The sequence below is a fragment of the Motacilla alba genome, chromosome 2, assembly GCF_015832195.1.
Source record: "Motacilla alba alba isolate MOTALB_02 chromosome 2, Motacilla_alba_V1.0_pri, whole genome shotgun sequence".
NCBI classification, from domain to species: domain Eukaryota; kingdom Metazoa; phylum Chordata; class Aves; order Passeriformes; family Motacillidae; genus Motacilla; species Motacilla alba.
The window spans coordinates 31,676,436-31,698,205 of record NC_052017.1 but is presented as its reverse complement, the minus strand read 5'-3'; the positions used below and the strand labels follow the sequence as shown (position 1 = coordinate 31,698,205).

Sequence of the window (21,770 nt, the reverse complement as noted above, 5' to 3'; positions counted from 1 at the left end):
CTTGGTTTGCTATGGAGAAAGTTGTCAAGGGTTGAGAAATTATGACCTTAAACACTGGACACTAAGAGAATTGCTATTCAGAATTCCCACTCTTGCCAAGTGTGATGGTCAAATAATGATACTAAGGTTTAAAAGACATAATTATGGATGGTGCCAGACTCCTTCTGGTGGTGCCCAGCAACAGGGCAAAGAGTAGTGGCCATAAACTAAAACCAAGAAGTTCCACCTCAACATGAGGAGGAACTTCTTTACATTGAGGGTGGTGGAGCACTGGAACAGGGTGCGCAGGGAGGTTGTGGAGTCACCCTCTCTGGAGACATTCCAAACCCACCTGGACACACTCCTGTGTCATTTGCTGTAGGTCACCCTGCCTTGGCTGGAGGTCTGGACTAGATGATCTCCAGAGGTCCCTTCCAACCTAACAAATCTGGGATTATGGAATTCTATGTGAATTATAATGACCTGTAGGCATAAAAGCTTTATCATTAAAGAAAATTTGTCTATGCTGCATGAAGCTGGAAGTGATTGTTTGTACTAATAAGCCAAAGTGGCTGGATGACTCTTGCAAAGTTTTGTTCCATTCCCCTACAATTCCTTCCGAGGCTGGTGTTTTTTAGCCTTGGTTTCAGCTTAAAAATACTTTTGGTAAGAAAAAAATGCCACATCTGATGAGCCTTAATTGTGGGCTATAAAAAATATTCAAGAAAAAAGGGGGGGGGAAGAACAAAACAAGTGGTTTGAAATAACAGCTCAATTTTTAAAGTAGTTCTTAACAAACTTGCTGCTCAACTGATGTTTCCATTTCTCTTGAAGACATGTTTGAAAGGATGTTCTTTCTATGAAGACAATGTACATTTATCTTTGATGTCATTCTTGATGTTATTTCTCCAAAGGGAATGCCTGAAACCTGTCTTGTAACATTTGCTGACATTCACAAATCTGTTGTTTGTCAGCTGTTCTTGCCTTTGAAGGACAAGAAGCTCATTTGTATCCTGATCTGTTCTGAAATTGTGTCATCTGAGTGTTAAGAAAGTCTCCTTGCTTCTCAGCAAGGTGCCATTGCTCTGAGTACTCTTGAAGGGAGACTGCAAAATCAGCTTGATAAGCCATGGTAGAGGCAGGTGTGAGCTGAGGGTAGGGCAGATCCCGTGTTTTATGGAGGTAGACACTCTTTTGATCAACAATTGGGCAACTCATCAAGTTGCTTATCTTGCAGTTTGTCGTTCTGAGACAAAACAGTGAACTCTTTAAAATCATTACATGGTTTATTTGTCAGTGCAGCAGTTAAATTCCACTGTATAAAAGTAAAGACGTATGAAATAGAAGTTACAGCTGAAAAGGCAAAATGGTAATATAAAAATGTAGTATTCTGGCATGGCACTTAAAGGGAGATAGTGCAAGAAATTCCTAGTGCTCAGGTTAAAGTACAAAAAAGTTCTTAACAAATGCCTGAAAGCTGTTTTCTATGCAAAAGCTTAAGATGTCTCTGAGCATCTAAGATGCAGCATTTTGCAGAAACAAGATGTTTTCTGCATGTAGCCCAGGTGGTAGCCTGCATCTTCACTGATCCTGAGGTGTGACAGATTTTATGTTTTCATGCTTCGTTACAGGTCATCGCAAGCTTTCCACTAAACCCCTGTCCTGCCTCAAGCTAGAGCAACAAATACAAATTACAGTCCTGCCTGACTGATAACAGAGGACATAACACTTAAACAGTAATTTTTGCAGAAAATGTGTTTCCTGTTTGAGTCGGAAAATAATTTGAGATGCTAGTTCTTAGACAATAGGGTGTTACGTATGAGGAAGATGGAACAGCAAATACACTGCTTTTAATAATATAACTGAAATAGCCACAAAAGAATTAAAAAAGGGGAGAACCTGGAAACAAAAGAAGAAAAGGGGCTGTTGAATTTTAGAGCTAAAGAATTAATCTCATAGGTATGTTGGAATCTGCATTTTTAAAAAATATCCTTAAGTCATTGAAAGTTGTCTGTGCACACTGGGAAGGGGCAGTGAAGACCAGATTCAGATTACAAATGATAAGCATTTTGAAGATCTGCTAAAACACTAGGGAAGTTTATAATTATGTTTTGTTTATAATTATGTTTATAATTATGTATTGCCACAGGAACAGAAAACAGTATGTATCAGAGATGTTTCAAGACATGTTAAATAAGTGAATGATATTGAAATGCAGATCTTCAAAGAATTCAGTGTTTAGAAATGGATTGTGTAAGGTCATTTGCCCAGCCTCCATTTTGGCTATAACCTTTGCTAACAACAAAGGAGTTTTTCGAAACATGAGCTATAAAGAATTTTTGGTCTGTTTGCTCATCTCCGTGAACCTTTTTAGCAACCTCTTCCCTTTCTGCAAATAAGATGCTCATCATCTAGTGAGCCAGCCTTCAGCAGTTTGTGCTGGTCTCACACTGTGAAATGCCATGATGCTGAGTGATGAGCATGTGTGGCTGTGAGGCAGATCACTTGTGGAAGGCTTCAGAACGAGTTCTTTTAACAGAATTGCAGCTGGAGTGAACAAGTGAAGGCACATTGATTTTGCATAAGTTTACATTTTCTAAGGTGTGTCATGTAAAAGCAGAAACTGGAGCAGAGTGTTTCAGTTATCTTGGACTTTTCATTTATTTGATTTAGTGGTCAGAGGGATGGAGGAGCAAGCAGAAATCATTTTGTGTCTTTACAGCAGGAAAGACAGAAATTAAACAAGAGGAGGAAAAGGCAGTTGAATGCTACCCCTTCCTGCTAGATCCCTTCTTCTGCTGACCCTTCATTGGACATCGATAATATCTGCCCCCTTGGCACCAGTGGTGCCAGTCCAGTGTCTCAAGACCAATGGAAGCAAAGGAGGCAAAGGCAGCATCAGCAGCTGCAACTCAGAATTTACACGGGACTCAAAGTTTGAACAGGGAAAGCCAAGCCAATGGGCCTCATCTTGTTGCTTGGGTGTCTGTGCTCTAGTTTATAGCAAGACTTGTGCACTGATAGCCAGTCCAGTGGGAAGCTAAGTGTGTCCAGCCCTGTTTTCTGGCCCTGAGGCCAGCTGGCATTTAATGAGCTGCACCCATGCTATTGAACCCTGAAAAACAGGGTTTGTTTGCTGCCAAACTCACAGTGGGGGCTGTGCCTCTGGTGGTTCCCAGAATCTAGGGTTTGCTTGGTGGGGAGCTGGCTCGCCTGGGGCAAGTCTGTGCTAGGACCTCCTGAACAGTGCAAAAGTGGCAGCAGCTCAGTGCCAATGCCTGGGAATAGGCCATGGCACGTTCCATTCCACAGACATAACATGTGCCTGCCCCCCATGTCTCTCTTTACAGCAAAGACATGAATCCTGCTAAGGCAGGAAGCAGCAATAAAAACTAAGTGTTTACAAGTTGGTTGTTTGGTGGGGGTTTTTGTATTCTTTTTTTTTAAATTAAACTCTCCCCCCGCCTCCCCTTCCAGATTATGAATGTGATTAATTTTGCATGTTGTTAACCTAGAAATAAGAAAAGCCAGATGGGGGGGTGGGGGATATTAGTAATTCAGAAGAGTGTATCCTACATCACAAGCAAGAACAGCAAGTGCTTAAAACTATCACCTTGTTTTTCTACAAAAGACTACTTTAATGTTGCTAATTGCACCAAGCCCCAAAAGTTACCATCTTGTCTACATGTGCTTTCACCTTACTCCCTGGGGTTTTTTTATAACAAGAAGAAAGCCCCATTAAAGTACAGTTCAGTTACAAGTGCTGTACTTAATCTAATACTCAGTATTACATTAAAGGTTTAAACAATGCCTGGTTTACTCTTCAGCAGAGGATTTCTCTCAGTGCTATTAGGGAAGAAAATGGCTTTGAAAGTGCTGAAGTAAGCAGTAAATCCCTCCTGCTTCTCTGTTTGTTCTGCACTCCTCTCAATTGGCTTGTATTGCTTGTATCTCCTGCAAGGAATGTGAACAGTTAGTTGCTGAAAGACTTTTAAAGGAGGGTGCACATTTAGCATGTGACCAGTGCATAACAGCACTAATCATGTGCTCATCATGCATTCTCTCTCCTCCTTCCCTGTTCAATTGCATCTAATGTCTGGCAGCCATAGGTCAGTAGTGGTGGCAGGGGCCTGGTTAGGGAGAAGGAGTACTGTAGTACTTCTGCTCCCTGGAAGTGTGTGTTTCTCACCACTCACTGGGAAGGGCGAGCACACACTTGAATCAGGAGTCTTCCTGCAGTCTCAAAAAAGAAAATTCCAAAGCCTCATGAGAAACTTCCAAACTAATAATGCAGCAACATGTGCTTCTGTCAACTACTGGCCTGCATGCTCAGCACCTTTTCCCCAAAGAATTTATTAATCAGTTATTTAATGAAGAATTTGTTTGGTTTCCCTGCATATGTAAATCACATTATGTAGTTTGAGTTTGCTTTCTGCTTACATGAAGTTCTCAGGCCTGCTGGTATTACTGTTTGTGCTTATGGGCACAGAATGTAATTTTTTTTTCTTAAAGTCCTTAACATCTGCATGTTTTCCAATGGTTTTGTGGCCTAAACCAGTAATCTCATTTTCTTGAGTATTTGCCAGAATATTTGTGAGCTGGAATAGTAAAGAAATAAAAATGTAGCTAAAGCAAATTTAAATTGTTCAGTTTGTTAATTTAAATAATATTTTGACAGTTCTTTGAACGGTTTTTAATCACAGAAACTAGTGACTTACTTGTAAAGGACAAATGCCCCAATGGTAGCAAACACTGCCAACAAGCCAAGGAAGATAAAGACACCTTCTGTTGTTCCAGATGATGCTCCTATAGTTCAGAAAGTAGATTGATTGAAAGTTAGCCTCTATTTTACAGTGAGATAGACTTTCCAGAGAAAATGCCATTTTTACTTATTGCTGTACGAATTGAAGCACAGTTAGTAATTCTAATATGCTGAGCATTGGAGGTCAGTGATGCTTTCGCATCCTATCCATGTAATTCTTAATTCCACCAGAGTGTGAGTTGTGCTTTGCCAGTTTTCTCACATGAGCCCTGCTCCTCAGACACATGGCTTCCCTTCCAGCATGGAGAGGAATGAAAGGCCCTGTTGGCACCCCACAAGGTGAAGCTAATTTGATCCTTGCCATTTGTTTTGCTGGAGAAATGTTTACACTGACTGTAGGATAACATTGACAAAATTAGATGGGCTCATCCAGAAGGTGACTTAAAGCAGCAACCTCTCTTAGATCTTAATTCTGCTTTGTATAAGCAGAAGCCCCAAAGTTCAAGTCAGCTTTGCCCTCTGGAGGAAACCTAGACAGACCAGCTTTACTGGGCCAAAGCTAGTCTCTGTGAATACAGTTGAGAAAAACCCTTCTGCATGCTTAGTTTCACCTTTAGGAACCAGAATGCACTTAGAGGTCAGGCATTGTGCCTTATTCATAATGAACTGATTTCAGTACAGATAAACTTACACCTAGATTAAATCAAACCATCAAAAATGCTATGGAAAATGACTGCAAAGGGTCAGTTGTTTGGCTGATAGTAATTAGAGAGTTCAGAAGAGTCACTAGGACATTGAAGTAGGAAGTCAGGAGGGCAATGAAGTGGGAGCAGAGAGGCAGCACTATCTTTTAGACTTCTGACTGAGGCTGAGTTTAATAGCTGGTTCTGTCAAAGTCTTCTTTGATAGCTATAAGCTAGACACAGTGATACTTATCCAACCAAAGGTGAAGCTCTTCTTTGGAAACAGTTTGGAAATGGTTTGGAAACCCTGGACAGACTCTGTAGTCGCTGGATGTAACACAGATCATTCCAAAACATAATTCATCTTATCCTCATGTAGAAATAGAAACCGTGTCGAGGCCCATGAGCAGTAAAGAGGGCCCAGGGCAGCCAACTGTGCTGCAGACTTTGATTCTGTCTCAAGTGAGCTGAAATCCCCTCTGTTTCTGCTATTTCTCTATGTGTGGAGTGGACTGGCTGGCATGTTCCCCACCTGCTTTTCTGCCCAACATTTTTCTGTGGAAAATTACATTATGGCTTAAGAACTGTTCGTATTCTGGGATACTGAATAGTTTGTGTAATTACTGTACTCATTGGATTGTAAACAGAAGTCAAACCAAGGTCTAACAGCAAATATTCCCCCAGGGAAATAATCATCATTTTATCTTTGCATGGACTCTTAGACAAGCTGGTGCAGTCTCAGCTGAGGCTTCCAGGCATAACAAGAACCCCACTATGTATTCCTGTGTTCTCTCCCTCTGCAGGGAAATGACCACAGGGAGAAGCTTTTCACCAACGACCCACGTCTGCTCTTTGTGGACTCACCTCCATTTACAGAGATCAGGGCACTGGCAAGGGCTTGGCTTGTGTCATCACCCAGGGTGATGTTTATACAGTATGTCCCAGGTTCCTCAAAAGCTCTCCTGATGGTGAGTAAACATTCATCCGTGACAACGATGGGGTCACATACCATGCTCTTGGACACCTGGCACGTGGGGTCAGAAACTACTGTGCAGACATCTGTGGGGAGACTGGCATGGGAAGAGAGAGCACATTGCATCTGTGGAGTCCTGCCAGCCCAGTTAGCCCAGTTCATAGACACATTGCACTGGTGCACCAGTTTTATGCTGGTGCCTGTTGAAATCGGTGGCAGTGTAGTGATTTAAGCATGTTTTATTAATACTATATGTATTTTTTGCCTACCTATACATTTATATATGTACACGTGGATTTTGTATAGAATGCATGCGTCCAATCTGTATAATTATCTGCATGTTTTGCTTATCATTTAACATTTTATGCTCATCACAGGATTACCTGCATCAAATCAACTTATTAAGTCCATGACCTTTAATACACTTAATACACATCTTTAAGAAAGGAATGCAGATTCTTTTAAGTAGTATCATGTACTGGAAAAGAAAATACTCCCTTAAGAGAGGTTAATTTTATTCCAGTTGTATTACCACGGTGTTTCTTGTACTTCTTAGTCCTCTCAACTCTAACCTTCTAAGACCCAGGAATATTAGTCCAATGTTTTTGCATCCAAGAAGTTGCTTGGACTCACCCATTTACTCCAAGTGTCAAAAACTCATGGCCAAAAAGAAAGGATTTCCTTACAATTTAAGTAAATTGCTTCCCACTTTACTGTAAGTGCTGAAATCTTGTCTTGGCCAGGAGACTGTAAATTGTTTTCCTCCCACAATCAGTTCCTTATTTTTACTGAGACTGGATGTTTGCTCTGAATCCAAAGTCCCTGGCAGTAGCCTCTGTTGGCATAATTTAAAAATGAGACTTGCATTATCTTATGTTCCCGTCAAGAAATAGAAACACTGCAGTTCCCAAATTTTGTCCGTACATCTGCATCTAAGTGCATGCAGCATGCCAGCACCTAATTAGTTTTAAGCAGGGAAGATTGACAGCTTCATTCACACACTTACCTCCCTTGGCAGGTAACAACAAAGTCAACCAGTGAGTTTTCAGCTTGACTTTCTGTCATCTGGATGCTTGTCATCTGAATAATATTTACCTCGAGGATTCCCTCTGGGAGAGGAAACACATATCAACTGTAGGACACATGACAAGCTTTGAAGTTTATGTGTGCTGAACCTCAAGTGTTTGGCTGATGCTCAGTTCAGGTCTGGTTTTTCATAACCTCCTCCCTCCATTAGCACTCCTCTTGAGGGCTTTGAAAGCTGAGAAATTTTTCAGTGCTTTCCCTGTGAGGCTGGTCCTTTCTGGTCTGCCTTTTTATCCCTCATTATAGTTATTTACTTCCTTATTTTGCTAAATCACTTCCCACTACATAAGATTTCTCTGCATTCAAGGGCCAGTTGAACCTTATGTAAACCTCCCCCCTGCCCATGTGCTCCTGCTGTGGCATGTTCAGAAGCTGGTGACAGAGAAAGGAGTGACACAATGCACATCCCCACCAGCACGTGGGGTCAGCCATCAGCAGGGATCCAGACCAAGGTGCAGCCTCATGTGTCTGAAATCAAGGGGTCACAACCTCTGCAACTAGCCCCTGGCAGAGTGCAGGCAGAAACCAAAGTCAGCCAGTTGGATGTCTGTACATTAATCCTTGAAACTCTCAGCTATGTCCATGAGAAGGATCTTTTTGTGGATCTCGTGTAATTGATAAAAATATGTCTAAATAAGCATTATTTCTACCATGCATTGTTGTTCATTGTTAACATCATTCCTCTGTTCAGGTGTTGGCACACATCCTTACCTACAACATCAATACTGGTTCCATAGAAGCCATTTCTGTAAATATGGCAGCCTCCATCAGGATTGTCCTCCACTGACTCAACAGTGGGAGAAGAGTCAGAATCAGAAGATGGTCCAGTTGTAGCTGTTCAAGGCAAAAGAAACAGAGATGCAACAACTTTAGAACAAGCTCTGCTTAGGGATGTTCTGAACACAGCCGCATGTTCCAACTGCCTTTATTCCATAGGCTGTCAGTGGCTTTGGTTTGTGGCTGTGCAGTCATGTATGTATCTGTGTAACGAGCTCATGGCTGTGATCCCTAAAGAAAACGCATGTGCCCGGCTTTAGAACCCTAGAGTGGCCTGGGGAGCCTCACTCCAAAAGCCACCTGGCTAGTCACCCATCTCTGTGAAATAAAAGGGAGACTACAAGGTGTAATACAATTAAATACTTCTTTGAAATCCCCAAATCAATTATATAAGAAATCCAAAGGCCAATAAAACATTCAAAATGCTTTTTTATAAGCTGGTGTTTTCCCACTGCTCTACATTACAGCGAGTGGAAAAATGAAGAGGGGAAGTGGTGAAAATTATATATTTCCTCTCATTTTTCATTCTCACTCCATATTTTGGTAAGAGCACATATTAAAAATATGAAATTTGAAAAATATAGCCACATTTACAGTTTCACAGTAGTAGTATTATGGCTGAAACTGCAGGCCTTCTTAAAACCCTCTGAGATGATAAACCAATGCTGAACATAATAAAAGTTATTCTGAAATATGTTAGTCAATAAATTTAAAGTGGAAAAGCTGTTCTGGGTTAATGCCATGTGGAAATCCCATATTTTTGAATATGACTAGGTTTTTCTAGTTCAATCCAGTCTCATTTAATTTTGGATGGAAGTTAATGCAATCCAGAAAGGAGCTTGCTACAAGAGTGTTCTGAAATTCCTTTTTCTCACTTGAAATTTACATCTTACCTCAGAAGATGACCCTGAGTAGACAAGGCTAGAATCTCCTGACCAAGTGTGGCAGAGATAACACAAACTTACATTTATGTTCACCTGAGGACCTTTGTGTGCTGTGTGAGAAGTGTGGTGGTAGAACTGGATGCATAAGGAGTTAAATGTTTAAGTGATCCCTACCACAGAATCCTAGAAGAGTTAATGCTTATTGATTCTGTCTCTAAGCCAATTTTATAGAGGGTTTCCAGAGACTCACAACTCTTTCATGATGACAGTAAAACTACTAAAGATATTAACTTAAAACATCAGAATATAGAGTTTTAGCATAGCTCCTAATGCCAGTGCTGTTTGGTAAATGCTTACCTGCTGAGGTGGGCGGTGGTGCAGTGGGTGTTACTGGCCTGCAAGGTACAGGTATAATGGCTTGGACAGTTAAATTCAGAGTGAAGTTTCCTTGCAGAGTGTAGGTGTGAGATGTACTGGAACCACTGGCTACAAATAAGCCACTTCCATCTCCAAAGTTCCACTTGTAGGAGATGGCAGAATTATTCAGATAGTAGCTGGGATCATGGATCTTCACGTCAAATGTAATTGGTGAGTCTTTGATGAAAATGGAGTCTGAGATGTTGCGGTCATGTTTTTGGAACATACTCACAATTATTGGAATTTTGTCTGGAGGGAGGAAAAAAGAGGTAAATAAATAAAGCAGAGATACCTGGCTGCAAACAATAAACAGTTCCAAAGCCCCTGAAGAGCAACAGCCAGAATGTGAGAGGCAAGCATGGTATCTTTAACACAGGTGTGTACTTTAATTTGATTTATGACCTGAGGAGTGAATGTCAGTAGGAAACAGCCAGAAAAATATGGGAACAAATGAGGACTCACAGACATCTGTGGAAGATTGCATTATCTCTCGTAAATCGTTCTCCATTACAAAGTGGAGGGGTCACCACTGAGCTAGACAAAAAGGTTACTTGAGCTACTCAAGGCAATTTACCAGAGATTCCACTTTCATGCTAAAAACCTTTCTCAGGCTAATATCTTCTTTTCATGCCAGATGATGCTTGTGCTGAATTTTTTAAACAGCTAAGCAACAAATACCCCCAGCGTGTCTCCACAGCTGATTCCAGCACTCTCACCTGTCACAGTGTAGGTGGTTTTTGTTCTTGCAACTGGAACGAATCCTGAGTGCCCTCTCCTGTAAATGGACACTGCCATCCCGTGTTCGCCAAGAGTGATATTGGCTGTGTTGACTGAAAACTTCGCTGAAGATCGTCCCGTTGTTTGGTAATACTGACCTGAAACAGAATGTGAACTTAACTTTTTCCCCCTCAGCCTCGCCACGAGTTGGTTTATGAGGGGCAAAGTCTCTGAGAATCTTAGATTGTCAAAATCAAAATTAACACTTTAAAAATGTTTTCCAATAATCTGACAGGTGATTTTGAAGGACTGGATACTTTTACAGTGTGTTTGCTCATATAAATTCCGGTTTTTCAGAGTTGTCAAAAAGATGTCCCCAGTTTCACTAATCCAAGAAAAAATTGCCAGAGATCTACATCTACATCTTTAAAAGCAGTTACATTACATTAAATCATTAAGGATTATGTAGTGGATGGTGTGAGGCATTTTAAGTGATCTTGTGTTTGCTTTCAGCATAGCCAGAAGATACAATACCTCTTACTTCATACTCTAGAACCATTTTTATATATTCGATTATTTGTCTTTTTAACAGCTGACTGAGGTAGGTAAATAGTATCACCTCTGCATAAAACTTGGATTATTATTATTATTATTATTATTATTATTATTATTATTATTATTATTACTCATACTGATACTGACAATAATACCAACTTAGCCAGGCAAACTGAAGGCACTAAGATTTAGTACATAACCAATGGCAGGAATAGCCCAACCATTACATACTCAGGAGCAGGAAACATTGAAAATCAGCATCTGTGACCAGAGCAGCAGAACAGCCAGTGGCAGTTCTCACTTCCCTAGAGACAAGAAGTGCTGCACTGTTAAACTGGTGATACACAGCACTGTGTTCTTTTCAAAATCTGAAAGTCTTAAATGGCAGTGAGCTGTCAATAAATCGTCTGACTGACCTGCTCAGACTCTCTGTTTTCCTAGAAAAAGATCTTGAGTAGTACTGAAAGGAAATTAATTTTCTTCAGTGGTAGTATTGTGAATGCAGGTTTAAAGAGAATATTCTGGTAATCCACGATTTCTAAACCAAACAACTGATAGCCTCTCTGGAAAAGTGGGGAATTAATTCAGTATTTCCACTCAAGAGTGTGGAATAATTTTTAAAGTGCTTTTAGTAATACATACTTGACAAATGTGTTGTGCACAAAGGGAGTATAAGGTTTGCAGCATCACCCCAACCAAAGCATGTGTTGCAGTACTAACCAAAAGTGTGAAACACATAGACAAAGTTCCTTCTCCTCCAGCCCGGGTGATGAGGGAAAGAACGTCCATCTGGGAATACATTATGGCTGTGGTTGCTTGTGCAGTTTTCCCAGCCACAGCTGTCAGTCCATTCAGTCCAGTTGTAGACATAGACTTGCTGATCCATGGAAGCTGGAGGATCTAAGGATAGAAGTAGGACATGTTCTGGTCAACTGAGAAGTGTGCAGAGAATCAGAAAACAGGAGGCAAGCACAGCAGGTTATAGTAGTGGCTGCATTTAAACAACAGGTGAAGTGGGCTATTTTTAGACTGACGTTAATTCTTTTTTCTTGAAGTTCTGCTTTGCTTGGTTTTTAATGTAAACACAAAATGGTTCTGTCTTGGTGCTTTTTTACTAGGAAGTTTAAAAAAAAAAACTTTACTGTCTCATGGGCCAGACACAATATAGAAGTGCTTAACCAAAAACTTGCTGTTGACTACACAGGACACTACTGTTTTGCTGAGAATAACGAAGCTACCTAAATACTTGGCAGGCAGAATCTAAAATTTTAAGTACAAAGAGTGGCTGTGAAAGAACTGAAAGGAAGTGACTTTGTTTGTTTTGTCAGATAAGTTTTCTATGGCACTTTGAAATAACTTAGACATGAATTTCTGTCATTTTCTGAATAGTAAATAGGAAGTTTCCTCCTCAAAACAGCATGGCAGATATTAAGTAGAGTATGGATATAAGCTGCTAACAAAATATTAGATAGTTAACTGCAACTTAGGCTGACAAAAAACTTGCTGATATGCCTTGAAATGAAAATTACTTTGATCAGTAAAAAAATTTGTTGAACATTTAGGCATTCAGTGGATGAAAGGTACAATAGCGTGTGTTGTTCTAGATCCAGCAGCATAAAACACTGGAATTATGATAGGCTTTTTTCTCCATGTAGTAGTAAATAAGATGAAAAAGGGGGATTTTCTGAGGAACATATTGCTTGAATTTTAGATATTTATTTGTTCATTTTTTGAATTCCTAAAATGTGGAAGTGTGATATTTACTCTTTTGTGCAGATATGGTAACTGAATTCTACAATTCATAATTTTAAAAACCCCTCAATTTTATAATTGTTGGGAAGTCAGATTATGTGACTGCTTTGAGAAGGCAAATTTATAACAATGCTCAGTCTCAAATTACCTGGTCAGTGTACATGGAGTGGGGCAGAGCACTAAAAATACCACTGTGATCTTCTTAGGAAAAAACTGCTGTGGCACAGGCTGGGCATGCACAGGTAAGTGTTATCAGTTATCAGTTAAATCCAGCACGGCTACTGTTCATTGGGTGCGCCTGTGATGCTTTTAGAGCTCAGTGACACACTCACAGCAGCACCAGGCAGATGTGTGTCACTGTAATATTTTCTGGAAAAATTCCCTTGCCCAGGATTCTTCTTCTGGGAAGCTGAGAAGCCTCAGAGAAAAAGGAAAACAATATTATCTCATTTGCTTCTCCTGTGTTTTGCTGCTTTGGAATGTGTTTGGAGATTGTTTATCCAACTGGTGTTTGTTTCATTGGTTTCATGTGAATGGTTTTGACTTAATGACCAATCACGGCCAAGCTGTGTCAAGGCTCTGGAAGGAGTCACGAGTTTTCATTATTATTCTTTCTAGCCTAAGTATCCTTTCTGTATTCTTTAGTACAGCTTAGTTTAGTATTCTTTAATATAATAAAGTATCATAAAATAATAAATTAGCCTTCTAAGAACAGGGAGTCAGATGCATCATTTCTTCCTCATCTGGGAAACCCAGCTCACAAGAGATGTGAGCGCGGTGCAGGGAAATTGCCAGTACCTACCTTGGGTACAGTTTCTCCTGTATACTATGTTACCATCGTTATCTTCTGTCTGGCACTTGGGAAACTGGAGAGTCACAACAAAGCTGACGTTGGATCCTACCAGTGCTGGGCTGTCACTGTCCAGTTTGGCTGTCACCCTTCCGCCTGAAAAAAGAAAATTGGTCTTCGCTGCAGTGAAAGGTGCATTGCAGCAGAAGCTGCCATCAACTGTAGCATCATTTACAGTAGAAATGCTTTCTTGGTTACTCTGTTTCTAAGGGCTTTCATGCTGCTAAGTCACTTGTGCTCTTACCAAACCCCCAGCTTCAAGCAATCAGAGGGACTCAGAGTATCCCCCCAGATCCCTTACTGATCTGCCATTATTTTTCTTCCTAAAGTTAACAATATTGTTTTCTGTCCATGGGGGTCAATGTATTTCAAAGGAGAAAATTTTTCTGTTTCTCCCCAGGGATAGTCATTGGTCCTCAGCTCAGACCAGATAACAATAGACATGGTCTTTGCTGAAGCTGTCAGTCTGAAGCCCATGTGCCCAACTGAGGTAGCAGTTGAAGCTGCCTGTCCTCCAGGGCATGTTCATGTAATGGATTGTGCTGGAGCCCTGACCATCAGTACTTCTTGGTAAGTATTAATGTCTGAGATAAGTCATAATGGGAAAGCATTTTATGAAATAACTCACTGTTCTGCTTCCTCAGACAACCCACTGGGAATGGTATCAAACCCAATGCTCTCTAACTCGCCATTCTGTGCAGCAGCAGGTATTGCCCCTGTGAAGATGCACCTGCACTCTGCACTGTGGTGGATTTTGAGGTCAGTTTTTCAAGCGTCTTTGAAATGTGTACTTGCTATCACCTTTCCAGCAGTCCTTCCATCTGGGATCTCCTTCTTCCCAGAAAGGATAAAGTTTTTCATTCCATTTATTTTGATCACTAGACCAGCCTTGTAGCTTCTTGTAGGATGTGACAGAAGTACTTCCGTGGTTCAACACATCTTGAAACCCTAGAGAGAAAATCAAACATCAGTGTTAACGTAATGCAATTTTCCCTACTGCTGTATAAAAACATTACTCTTGTGCTGAAGTTTAATCATGTACTGGTAGAAAACTTTCCACCAGTAGAAAATTATGGAATTTTATCACTGCAGCTATAAACACTTACATCAACTATAATCAACATAAAGACAAATCCACCATTGTCAGACTGACATTTTTTTCTACTTGCAGTATTGCAAACTTCCCAGACAAAGAATAAAAATGTTTACGATATTTTGACTGTATCAGAGCAATGGTTTGCGAGAGTTTGCATAACCCTGCAACAGTCAGGCTCTCTGCACAGAGGTTGCTTGATTTCTGACTGCTTTGCCTGGTAATAAATCCACAAGTAAAAGGCTAACAGGATAAATTCATTCTGTGTCTGAGTTGTGCTCTAGTGGAAGTTGTGCCAGGAATCAGTTCTGACCCAGTGCAGCTCCTTTGGTGAGCTGGCTGGTGGTTTGGGTGGGAGGGGTGGAACCAATTATAACAGAAGCTGGTATTTCCAGAAAAGGAAATTTAGAGCTGAATAGTAAATTCAATGTGTTTATAATATAACAACAATAACATATTAACTTCATGCCTTTTATTTAGAAATGGCTCCGATATTAAATAACTTCAATAACCTCTTTCTTCTCATATTACTACAAATGATGGGCTCAAACTTTTCCCAGGCTTCTAGGATCCCTCTTTCTGTCACAAAGGACGCATAGTGGAAAGCAACGTAAATATCCAAGTAACCTGTAGGAACATGTTGGCCACTGTAGGATGCCATAAAAATATGTTAATAAGAGGGCTCATGGGCATAGGTCCATGAAAACCTGGAGGCTCTGCCATGTTAATCAGGTAAGGTAACTGCTGGGTGTGCCATTCTGTCACAACGTTAAGGGAGTTAGGATTTCTGCTTTCCATGGCTTTATTGTAAAGGTACAGCTGATGCAGAATGCTACTTAGATTTATACCCAAGTGCAACAAAGTTCTGGATGACTTCAAAGAAAATGCAGAGACCTGTAAGAAGGGCAAGAATTGCCCTGTATGCTGTAACCTAACTGGTTGTATTGGAATTTCTCCAAGCTTTGGAAAAGACACAGAGCAGGTGTAGCCAGTTTAAGTACAGTCTTCACAGGTGGGTGGCTCCTAATTTTACTGCAAGAGAGAATCAGAGAATCAGCTCAAAAGAGGAGGCAGGAGCTGCTTTCTCTTGGTGTTTTATTGCCCAGTGAGATTTCTGCTGGGTAGGAAGAGCATCCCTTGGCCAGTCCCATCTCCACTCTGAGCTCAGAGTGGTAGCTCTCTCCCCACTCTTGAGGACTGAACAGTTTGAGGAAAATAACAGATTTTGCACTCAGAGACACAATCTCCCACAGACTTTTGCCCTCCAGGAACTCCCTGCAGTCTCACTTAAATCACTTGAATCAAGTCTTTCCTGCAGATTTAATATTTTTTGATGTGAGCAAGCATAACATTATGACTGGTATTTACTTAATGACCTGTATCACATGCTGTATTGTTTTGAGTCTTGGTCAGAAGGAGAATTTGGTAATGTTGCTGTTCAGAAACTTTGCTCAGGAAAAAAAACAAATTAGCAACTATAAAAGTACTTCACAAAGGCTTAGCAAATTCAGTAACACTTTGAGTATCATTAAATTAATGTCTCATTCAAAAGTTAAATGGCTACATAATTTTTGTAATTTATTTTTCCTATTCTCCATGATTTTCTGTAAAAATTATTTCATGAATAAAAATGTTTTGATTTTGTCAGATCAAAACTTTTCAATCATTGTTTTTTCCCAAATGTTCAATTTATCAAAAACATCTGGAGCACTTTTAATTTCATAAATACTTTTAATTCTGTGTTTTCATTAACAGTCCTTGAATTCAGAATTAATTTTCTAGTCCAGTAATAGCTGTTGTTAGAGCTTCTAAATCACAAGCTGCTTAGGTGTCTCTTTGCCTCTCTGATGTCCTTTGTTTAAGTCAAATATAAAAGGTTTCACAAGCTTCAGGACAAGACAAAGATGGTTTTTCAGATGAGGAAAGACTTCTGCACTGGTTTCTCTAACACATGGAACTGAAGATTTTCAGTTGGTAAATTTAAAGGAACAAAAAGCTTTAATGTATTTCTTTTTTAACAATGAAAACCACTCAAGAACAGATGTTGGTCATAACCAAAATTAGAGCAATTCAGTTCAAAATAGGCAGAGTAATGTTATGCTCCAAGGAACAGATTCCTGTAATAGTTTTGGTGAGGTGATCATAGAGGAAGAGATCTTATACTTCGATTGACTTTCTTCTTTCTCATTCTGGCTTTCATTTTGGTGAAAAACGTAGCAGAGACAAGTTCAGTATTTCCTGTGAAAGTGTATTAGCCATGAAAGAGAGAATGAGAGCCAGTGTTAGGACAGCAGAAATAGAAAGATGACCCAGCTAAAGAGGATAAAGTGTATTAGAAGTAAAAAGGCTGATGGAATGGCACCAGACTGTAACATAAACTTTCTAAAGTTATGTATAAAAACATGATAAAGCAGGACAAAAAGAATTTGAGGAACAACTTGAAAAAACAAAAACTACAAAAATTTTTTTTTCACCAAATATAAACTAAGTTGGAAAGCTTGCCAGGATGTATAGGGCCAAAAGATGATGTAGATGCAAAAAGAGCATTGTGGGAAGGTAAAGGAGTAGCACAAAAGTCAAATAGGTCAATTGGTTTATATTTTCATTCACAAAGGAAGGACATAGGGAGTTTCTGTGATAGATTTTTTTTTTTACAATGACAGAGAATATCTCTCAAAATGAAGTGTTGGCACATAAAACCCAATTATAGAACAAATCAACAAAATGACAAAGTTGTCTAGATAGGATGGCCCAAGTATGAAAGTTATTCAAGAGTGAAATAAATGAGCTATTAACCATAGCATGTAACATCTTGCTTAACACTGCTTCAGTGACTGAGAAACAAAAATTGGCAAATGTGATGACAGTTTTTAAAAACACTTCCAGGGAAGATTTAGAGGATTAAAAAAACCCTTTGGGGCTCAAGTTGGAGAAGCTGGTAGGAACAGCAGTGAAGAACAGAGCAAGTAGGTACAGTGCATTAATATGATTTGCCATAAAAGGAGTGCATTGCTCACAAACATATTCCGAGTTTTGCAAGGGAGACAGAGAGCATGGGAACAAGGCTGACCTGCTTGTTACAGTCTGCTTGAGTTCCAGACAGCACTTGATGAGGTCCCTTGCTAAAGGAACATAAAGCAATTAAGTTACCGTGGGATAAGAACGAAGGATTGATTTCACATGAGTAAATGATTGGTTAGGATATTAAAAAAAAAAAGTTATGAATAAGTGCCCAGTTTTCTCCATTATTAAAATAATTTTAAATGTTCATAATCTGGAAAACAGGTAAACAGCAAAGTTCTTCAATCTGCTGAGGATTGTGCTTTAAAGTAATAGAGGGGAGTACTGTATGAAAATAGATGACTCGAGAGTAAAATGGTACGAAATTCAACAGAGTTAAATGTAACATTACATTGAAAATGAGGGGCTCTAAACTAGCTCTAAACTCAGAAATGGAATCTTGCAGCTTTACAGTTTTGAATGCGGTACTCATTGGTAGCTGAAAACCTAGGAAAAGGCTAGATAGAGAACAAAGATGGGAACAGCATTACAGCATTTTATAATGCCATGTCTTGAGTACTGTATGCTCTGTTCTTTGCAGCTCAATCACTATAAAAAAACTGAAAAAAATACAGAGAGAGGATGCTACAAAGGGATAGAATTGTTTCCATATGAGGAACAGCTATATAGACTGTGTCTTGAAGCGTGGGGAAGAGGTGACAGGGGAGAATATAAAAACAGAACCATGAACAGCATGGAGGAAGAAGCTGAAGGTACAAAAGTTAAGAGGAATCAAATGAAACCAGCAGGTTACAGGTTCTAAGCACATGAAAGGTACTTTTTCACATAAGGTACAATTAAGGTGTGAAATTTTTTGCTGGCAGGACATAGTGTGTCCCAAAAATTTACACGTGTTGCAATGAAAACCCAAAATGCATGAGCAGATGGAAAAAGTCTAGTAAAAACTGTTAAATACAATGACTCTGCAACTGACAGAGGCAATTCTGTAAATGCTATAAATCATCAAAAGCTGGGAAAGAGTCCTGACCTGCGCAGTTATACATCCAGTACTATTCTCCATTGGAAGCAGGTACAAGGCTAGATGAATGCTCAGGTGGACTTCAGCTTTTAAGGTTTTCAATTTCCATACTGTGCATTCTGGGATTTGAGCTTAAAATCCCATTTCTACATTCCCAGCCCTGAGTTCAGGGAGTCATCCCAAGACTTAAGTCAAACTGGGAGCCCGGAAAGAAGCAGATCAGCCCACTCCCTGCCCACTGTGGCTTGCAGATCTAATTCCTTGGCCGGGCTCCTTGAGGTTTGGGATCCACAGGTCCAAGTGTCCCAGGGGGGAGCACTGTTTCTGACCTGGCCTCTCCCAGCCGCAGCTGAGCCAAGCCAACTGCGCGAAGTCCATTCTGCATCTGCCGTTTTAGCCACGCTTGGACTGGGGAAGTATTGCTAAGAATTTGCTGCCAAGAGCCAAGCTTTAGCTCCAGTCAGCTCCGTGTACCTGTGGAGCGCAGGGAACAGATTACTGAGCAGCTCTCAGCACACTTCTCCAGCTCGGGCAGCTCTTCTACTCTTCTACCCCGAGCCAGGCAACCCTGCGGTGGAACCGGCTGTCGCCTACCGGGCGGGCAGGGCTCCAGCAGCCACCCCAGGTGCTGGGAGCAGCCGCTTTTCCTGCGCTGGCTCGGCGCATGGAGCAAAGGCTCCGAGGCAGGGGTGCGGGGCGAGGGGAGCACTCACGTGTGGCGGCAGCGCAGAGCAGCGCCTCGGCCAGGAGCAGCAGTGCGAGGGGGCGCCCAGCAGCGCCCATGGTTCCCAGAGCCGGGGCAGCGCCTGCCGGGGAGCTGCGCACGGAGACTCCTGCGGTCCCCACCGGGAGGTGAGAGTGAAGTTCCTCCGCCGCTCTGCTCTCCGATTAAATGAAGGGCCCCGGGACTCATCATGTGATGGAATTAAGCAGAGATGCATGATTTTGTCTTCAGCTTCTTTCAGCTCATGTGCTTATGACTCACTCCCTTTGCTTTCAGCGTTCCCTGGGATTACTGAGAGACCTGTTTGGAGCCACACCATTCACCTCACAGGCATTTTTATACTAGTTTTGCACTGTGATCAATTTTTGTACTTAATTTGTTTTTAAATTAGGGATCCAAATTAATTCTTGCCCCAGCCTGATTTGCAAGCGTTGCTGCAACAGCTCACTGCATTTGATGAACCCATCACTACTTAACCACATGGCTCATCCTATGTGCTGGGCAACAACCCGAAACTAAATGGAAAATGGCCAATTCCAACACATCTCTTGACTTGGCTCCTGATCCGAGTTGATTGTTAAGGAAAATATTGTTTAAACATTTATTGGGTGCATGCCTATCCAATCTAACCATGGCTAGAGGTGCCATCACAGCCCCTGGGTGGTGATGGCCACTCACTATCCATGATCCTCACACAGACAACTGATTGTATAAACTTCTGGATTGTAGCAATTAACAAAAATAGACTTTGCTGCCCAGCCAAATAATGAGGTATATCCAGTGGTTCAAGAGGAACAGCATAGATTGGCAAACACTGCACCTAGTGGTTCAAATTCAGGTTCAATGGGTTTGCCCAGCCCAGGTGTTCTTCTACAGGCAGTGCAGCAGCTGCTTTTCACTGAAGCCCTGGCAGCCTTGTGATGTTTCTTGCTGTTGTTTGCAGCGAAAAACAAGCAAGGCATAGAGCCAGGTACAGTCCTCAAGAGAGAATTGAGTAGTAGTCTCAGTGGTCTCAAAGAACAGCACTCGTAAGTGTGACAGCAGCTAGCCAGAAACCGAGTGATCTGGGTAACAATAAATCATTTTTATTTTGGGCAGGGCAGGTGGAAGTCCATCACTCCAAGGCAATGTCAACAGAATGAAGACATTGCCCAATGGAAAGGGATTTTAGAAATCTGACTACTTTTTTTTTTTTTTGTCATTTCTTCTATTTTTCTAGTGTTTTCTATTAGCTGTATAAGTTATTACCACTACCCAGAGCACCCTAGCCAGCATTTCTCTCAGTAGTGCAGGCTGTGATGTCCAGTCCTGTGGATCTTGCATATTTAGAATCCATGCTCCAGCATCCTCCTGGCTGGAGCTAACCCTCCCTGCTACTGCCAGCCAAGGAGCAGGGTGACAGCAATAGCCTGAGGGCTACAGGCTTGTTTAAACTAAGCCCTCATTATCTGACAGAAACAAGGGGGAGCATAAATCGAAGTCAAAGCTGTGACTGACTGTGCAAAAAAAATCATATGACTGCAGCGTCCTCATGTGATTGTTGCCTTTTTTTTGTTGTTATTCAATCAGCTACATTCCCAGTTGAAATGTCAGGTTTCGAAGGCATTCACAATTATTTTTTAAACCATGTGGGACATTAACTTTAATTGCACCCCTTTGTTTCCAGGTTGTTGATCCTAGAAGTGAAAAGTGACCTTCAAACACTGTGGTTCAGCACTGGGAGCCTGATCCAAAGTCTGCTGGGGAGAAAGGAAGTTTGAATGCTCATTCCCAAGAGGGTTTTGAGAACCTCCAGAGGAAAACTGCTGACAACAAATGCCTGTTAATTAAAACCAAAAATTTATCAGCCTAAAAACAATAAAGTTGGTTACGATGGAGTTTTTTGCCATGTTATTTGATACACGAAATTGTTACATAAATTTTGAGTGACAGTCTGAATAAGAACCAGCTGGTAGAAATTATTAAACATGTTGTAAATAGACTTCAGAGGCACTGAGGATCAGGCCTGTGGTTAGAGGAATCCAAACCCACCAGGGCTGGGGTAATAACTAAAAGGTGGCTTTACTGTGACACTCCAGTCCTTCACATTCTTCCTCCTCTGCTCTTGGGCCTTAGATTACACATTCCTGCAGGGCTGACACAGAAAATATTTGGGTCCATTTGTGGTGTGGTTGCAGCCAACATTCACAAGAGGAGAGGAGAAGGGAAGAAAGAGCTAGGGGGAACAGAAGTGTAAAGGAAGTGAAAAGAATAAAAAGCTAAGAGAAATGTGGTAAGTCAAGACTGAAGGGACCATCTGAAAACTGAGCTGACTTCTCTAAGTGTTCTAGCCATAGCTGACTGTGTCTGAAACACTGAGGGGTCGCTTGAAACCTGTGGATCATCATCAGATCTAAAATTACCTTTATAGTTTCTACATTATTATTCTTGCTCTCTGAGAAACAGCTTTGCAATTTAAACAAGTGAATTGAATCAGGCA

The 21,770-nt window shown here is 40.9% G+C and overlaps 1 protein-coding gene across 1 annotated transcript; it reads right to left on the bottom strand.

The window, feature by feature from the left end:
- Positions 1–1,246: 1,246 nt before the first annotated feature.
- Positions 1,247–19,470, bottom strand: GPNMB (glycoprotein nmb). Its single transcript, XM_038129692.1, has 11 exons — positions 19,281–19,470; positions 14,237–14,383; positions 13,388–13,531; positions 11,554–11,733; positions 10,278–10,436; positions 9,502–9,810; positions 8,195–8,317; positions 7,404–7,506; positions 6,289–6,494; positions 4,698–4,785; positions 1,247–3,933 (listed from the first exon to the last, which is right to left on the bottom strand). The coding sequence occupies exons 1-11, from the start codon at positions 19,348–19,350 to the stop codon at positions 3,780–3,782; spliced, it is 1,683 nt and encodes a 560-aa protein (XP_037985620.1). The 5' UTR covers positions 19,351–19,470; the 3' UTR covers positions 1,247–3,779.
- Positions 19,471–21,770: the final 2,300 nt, after the last annotated feature.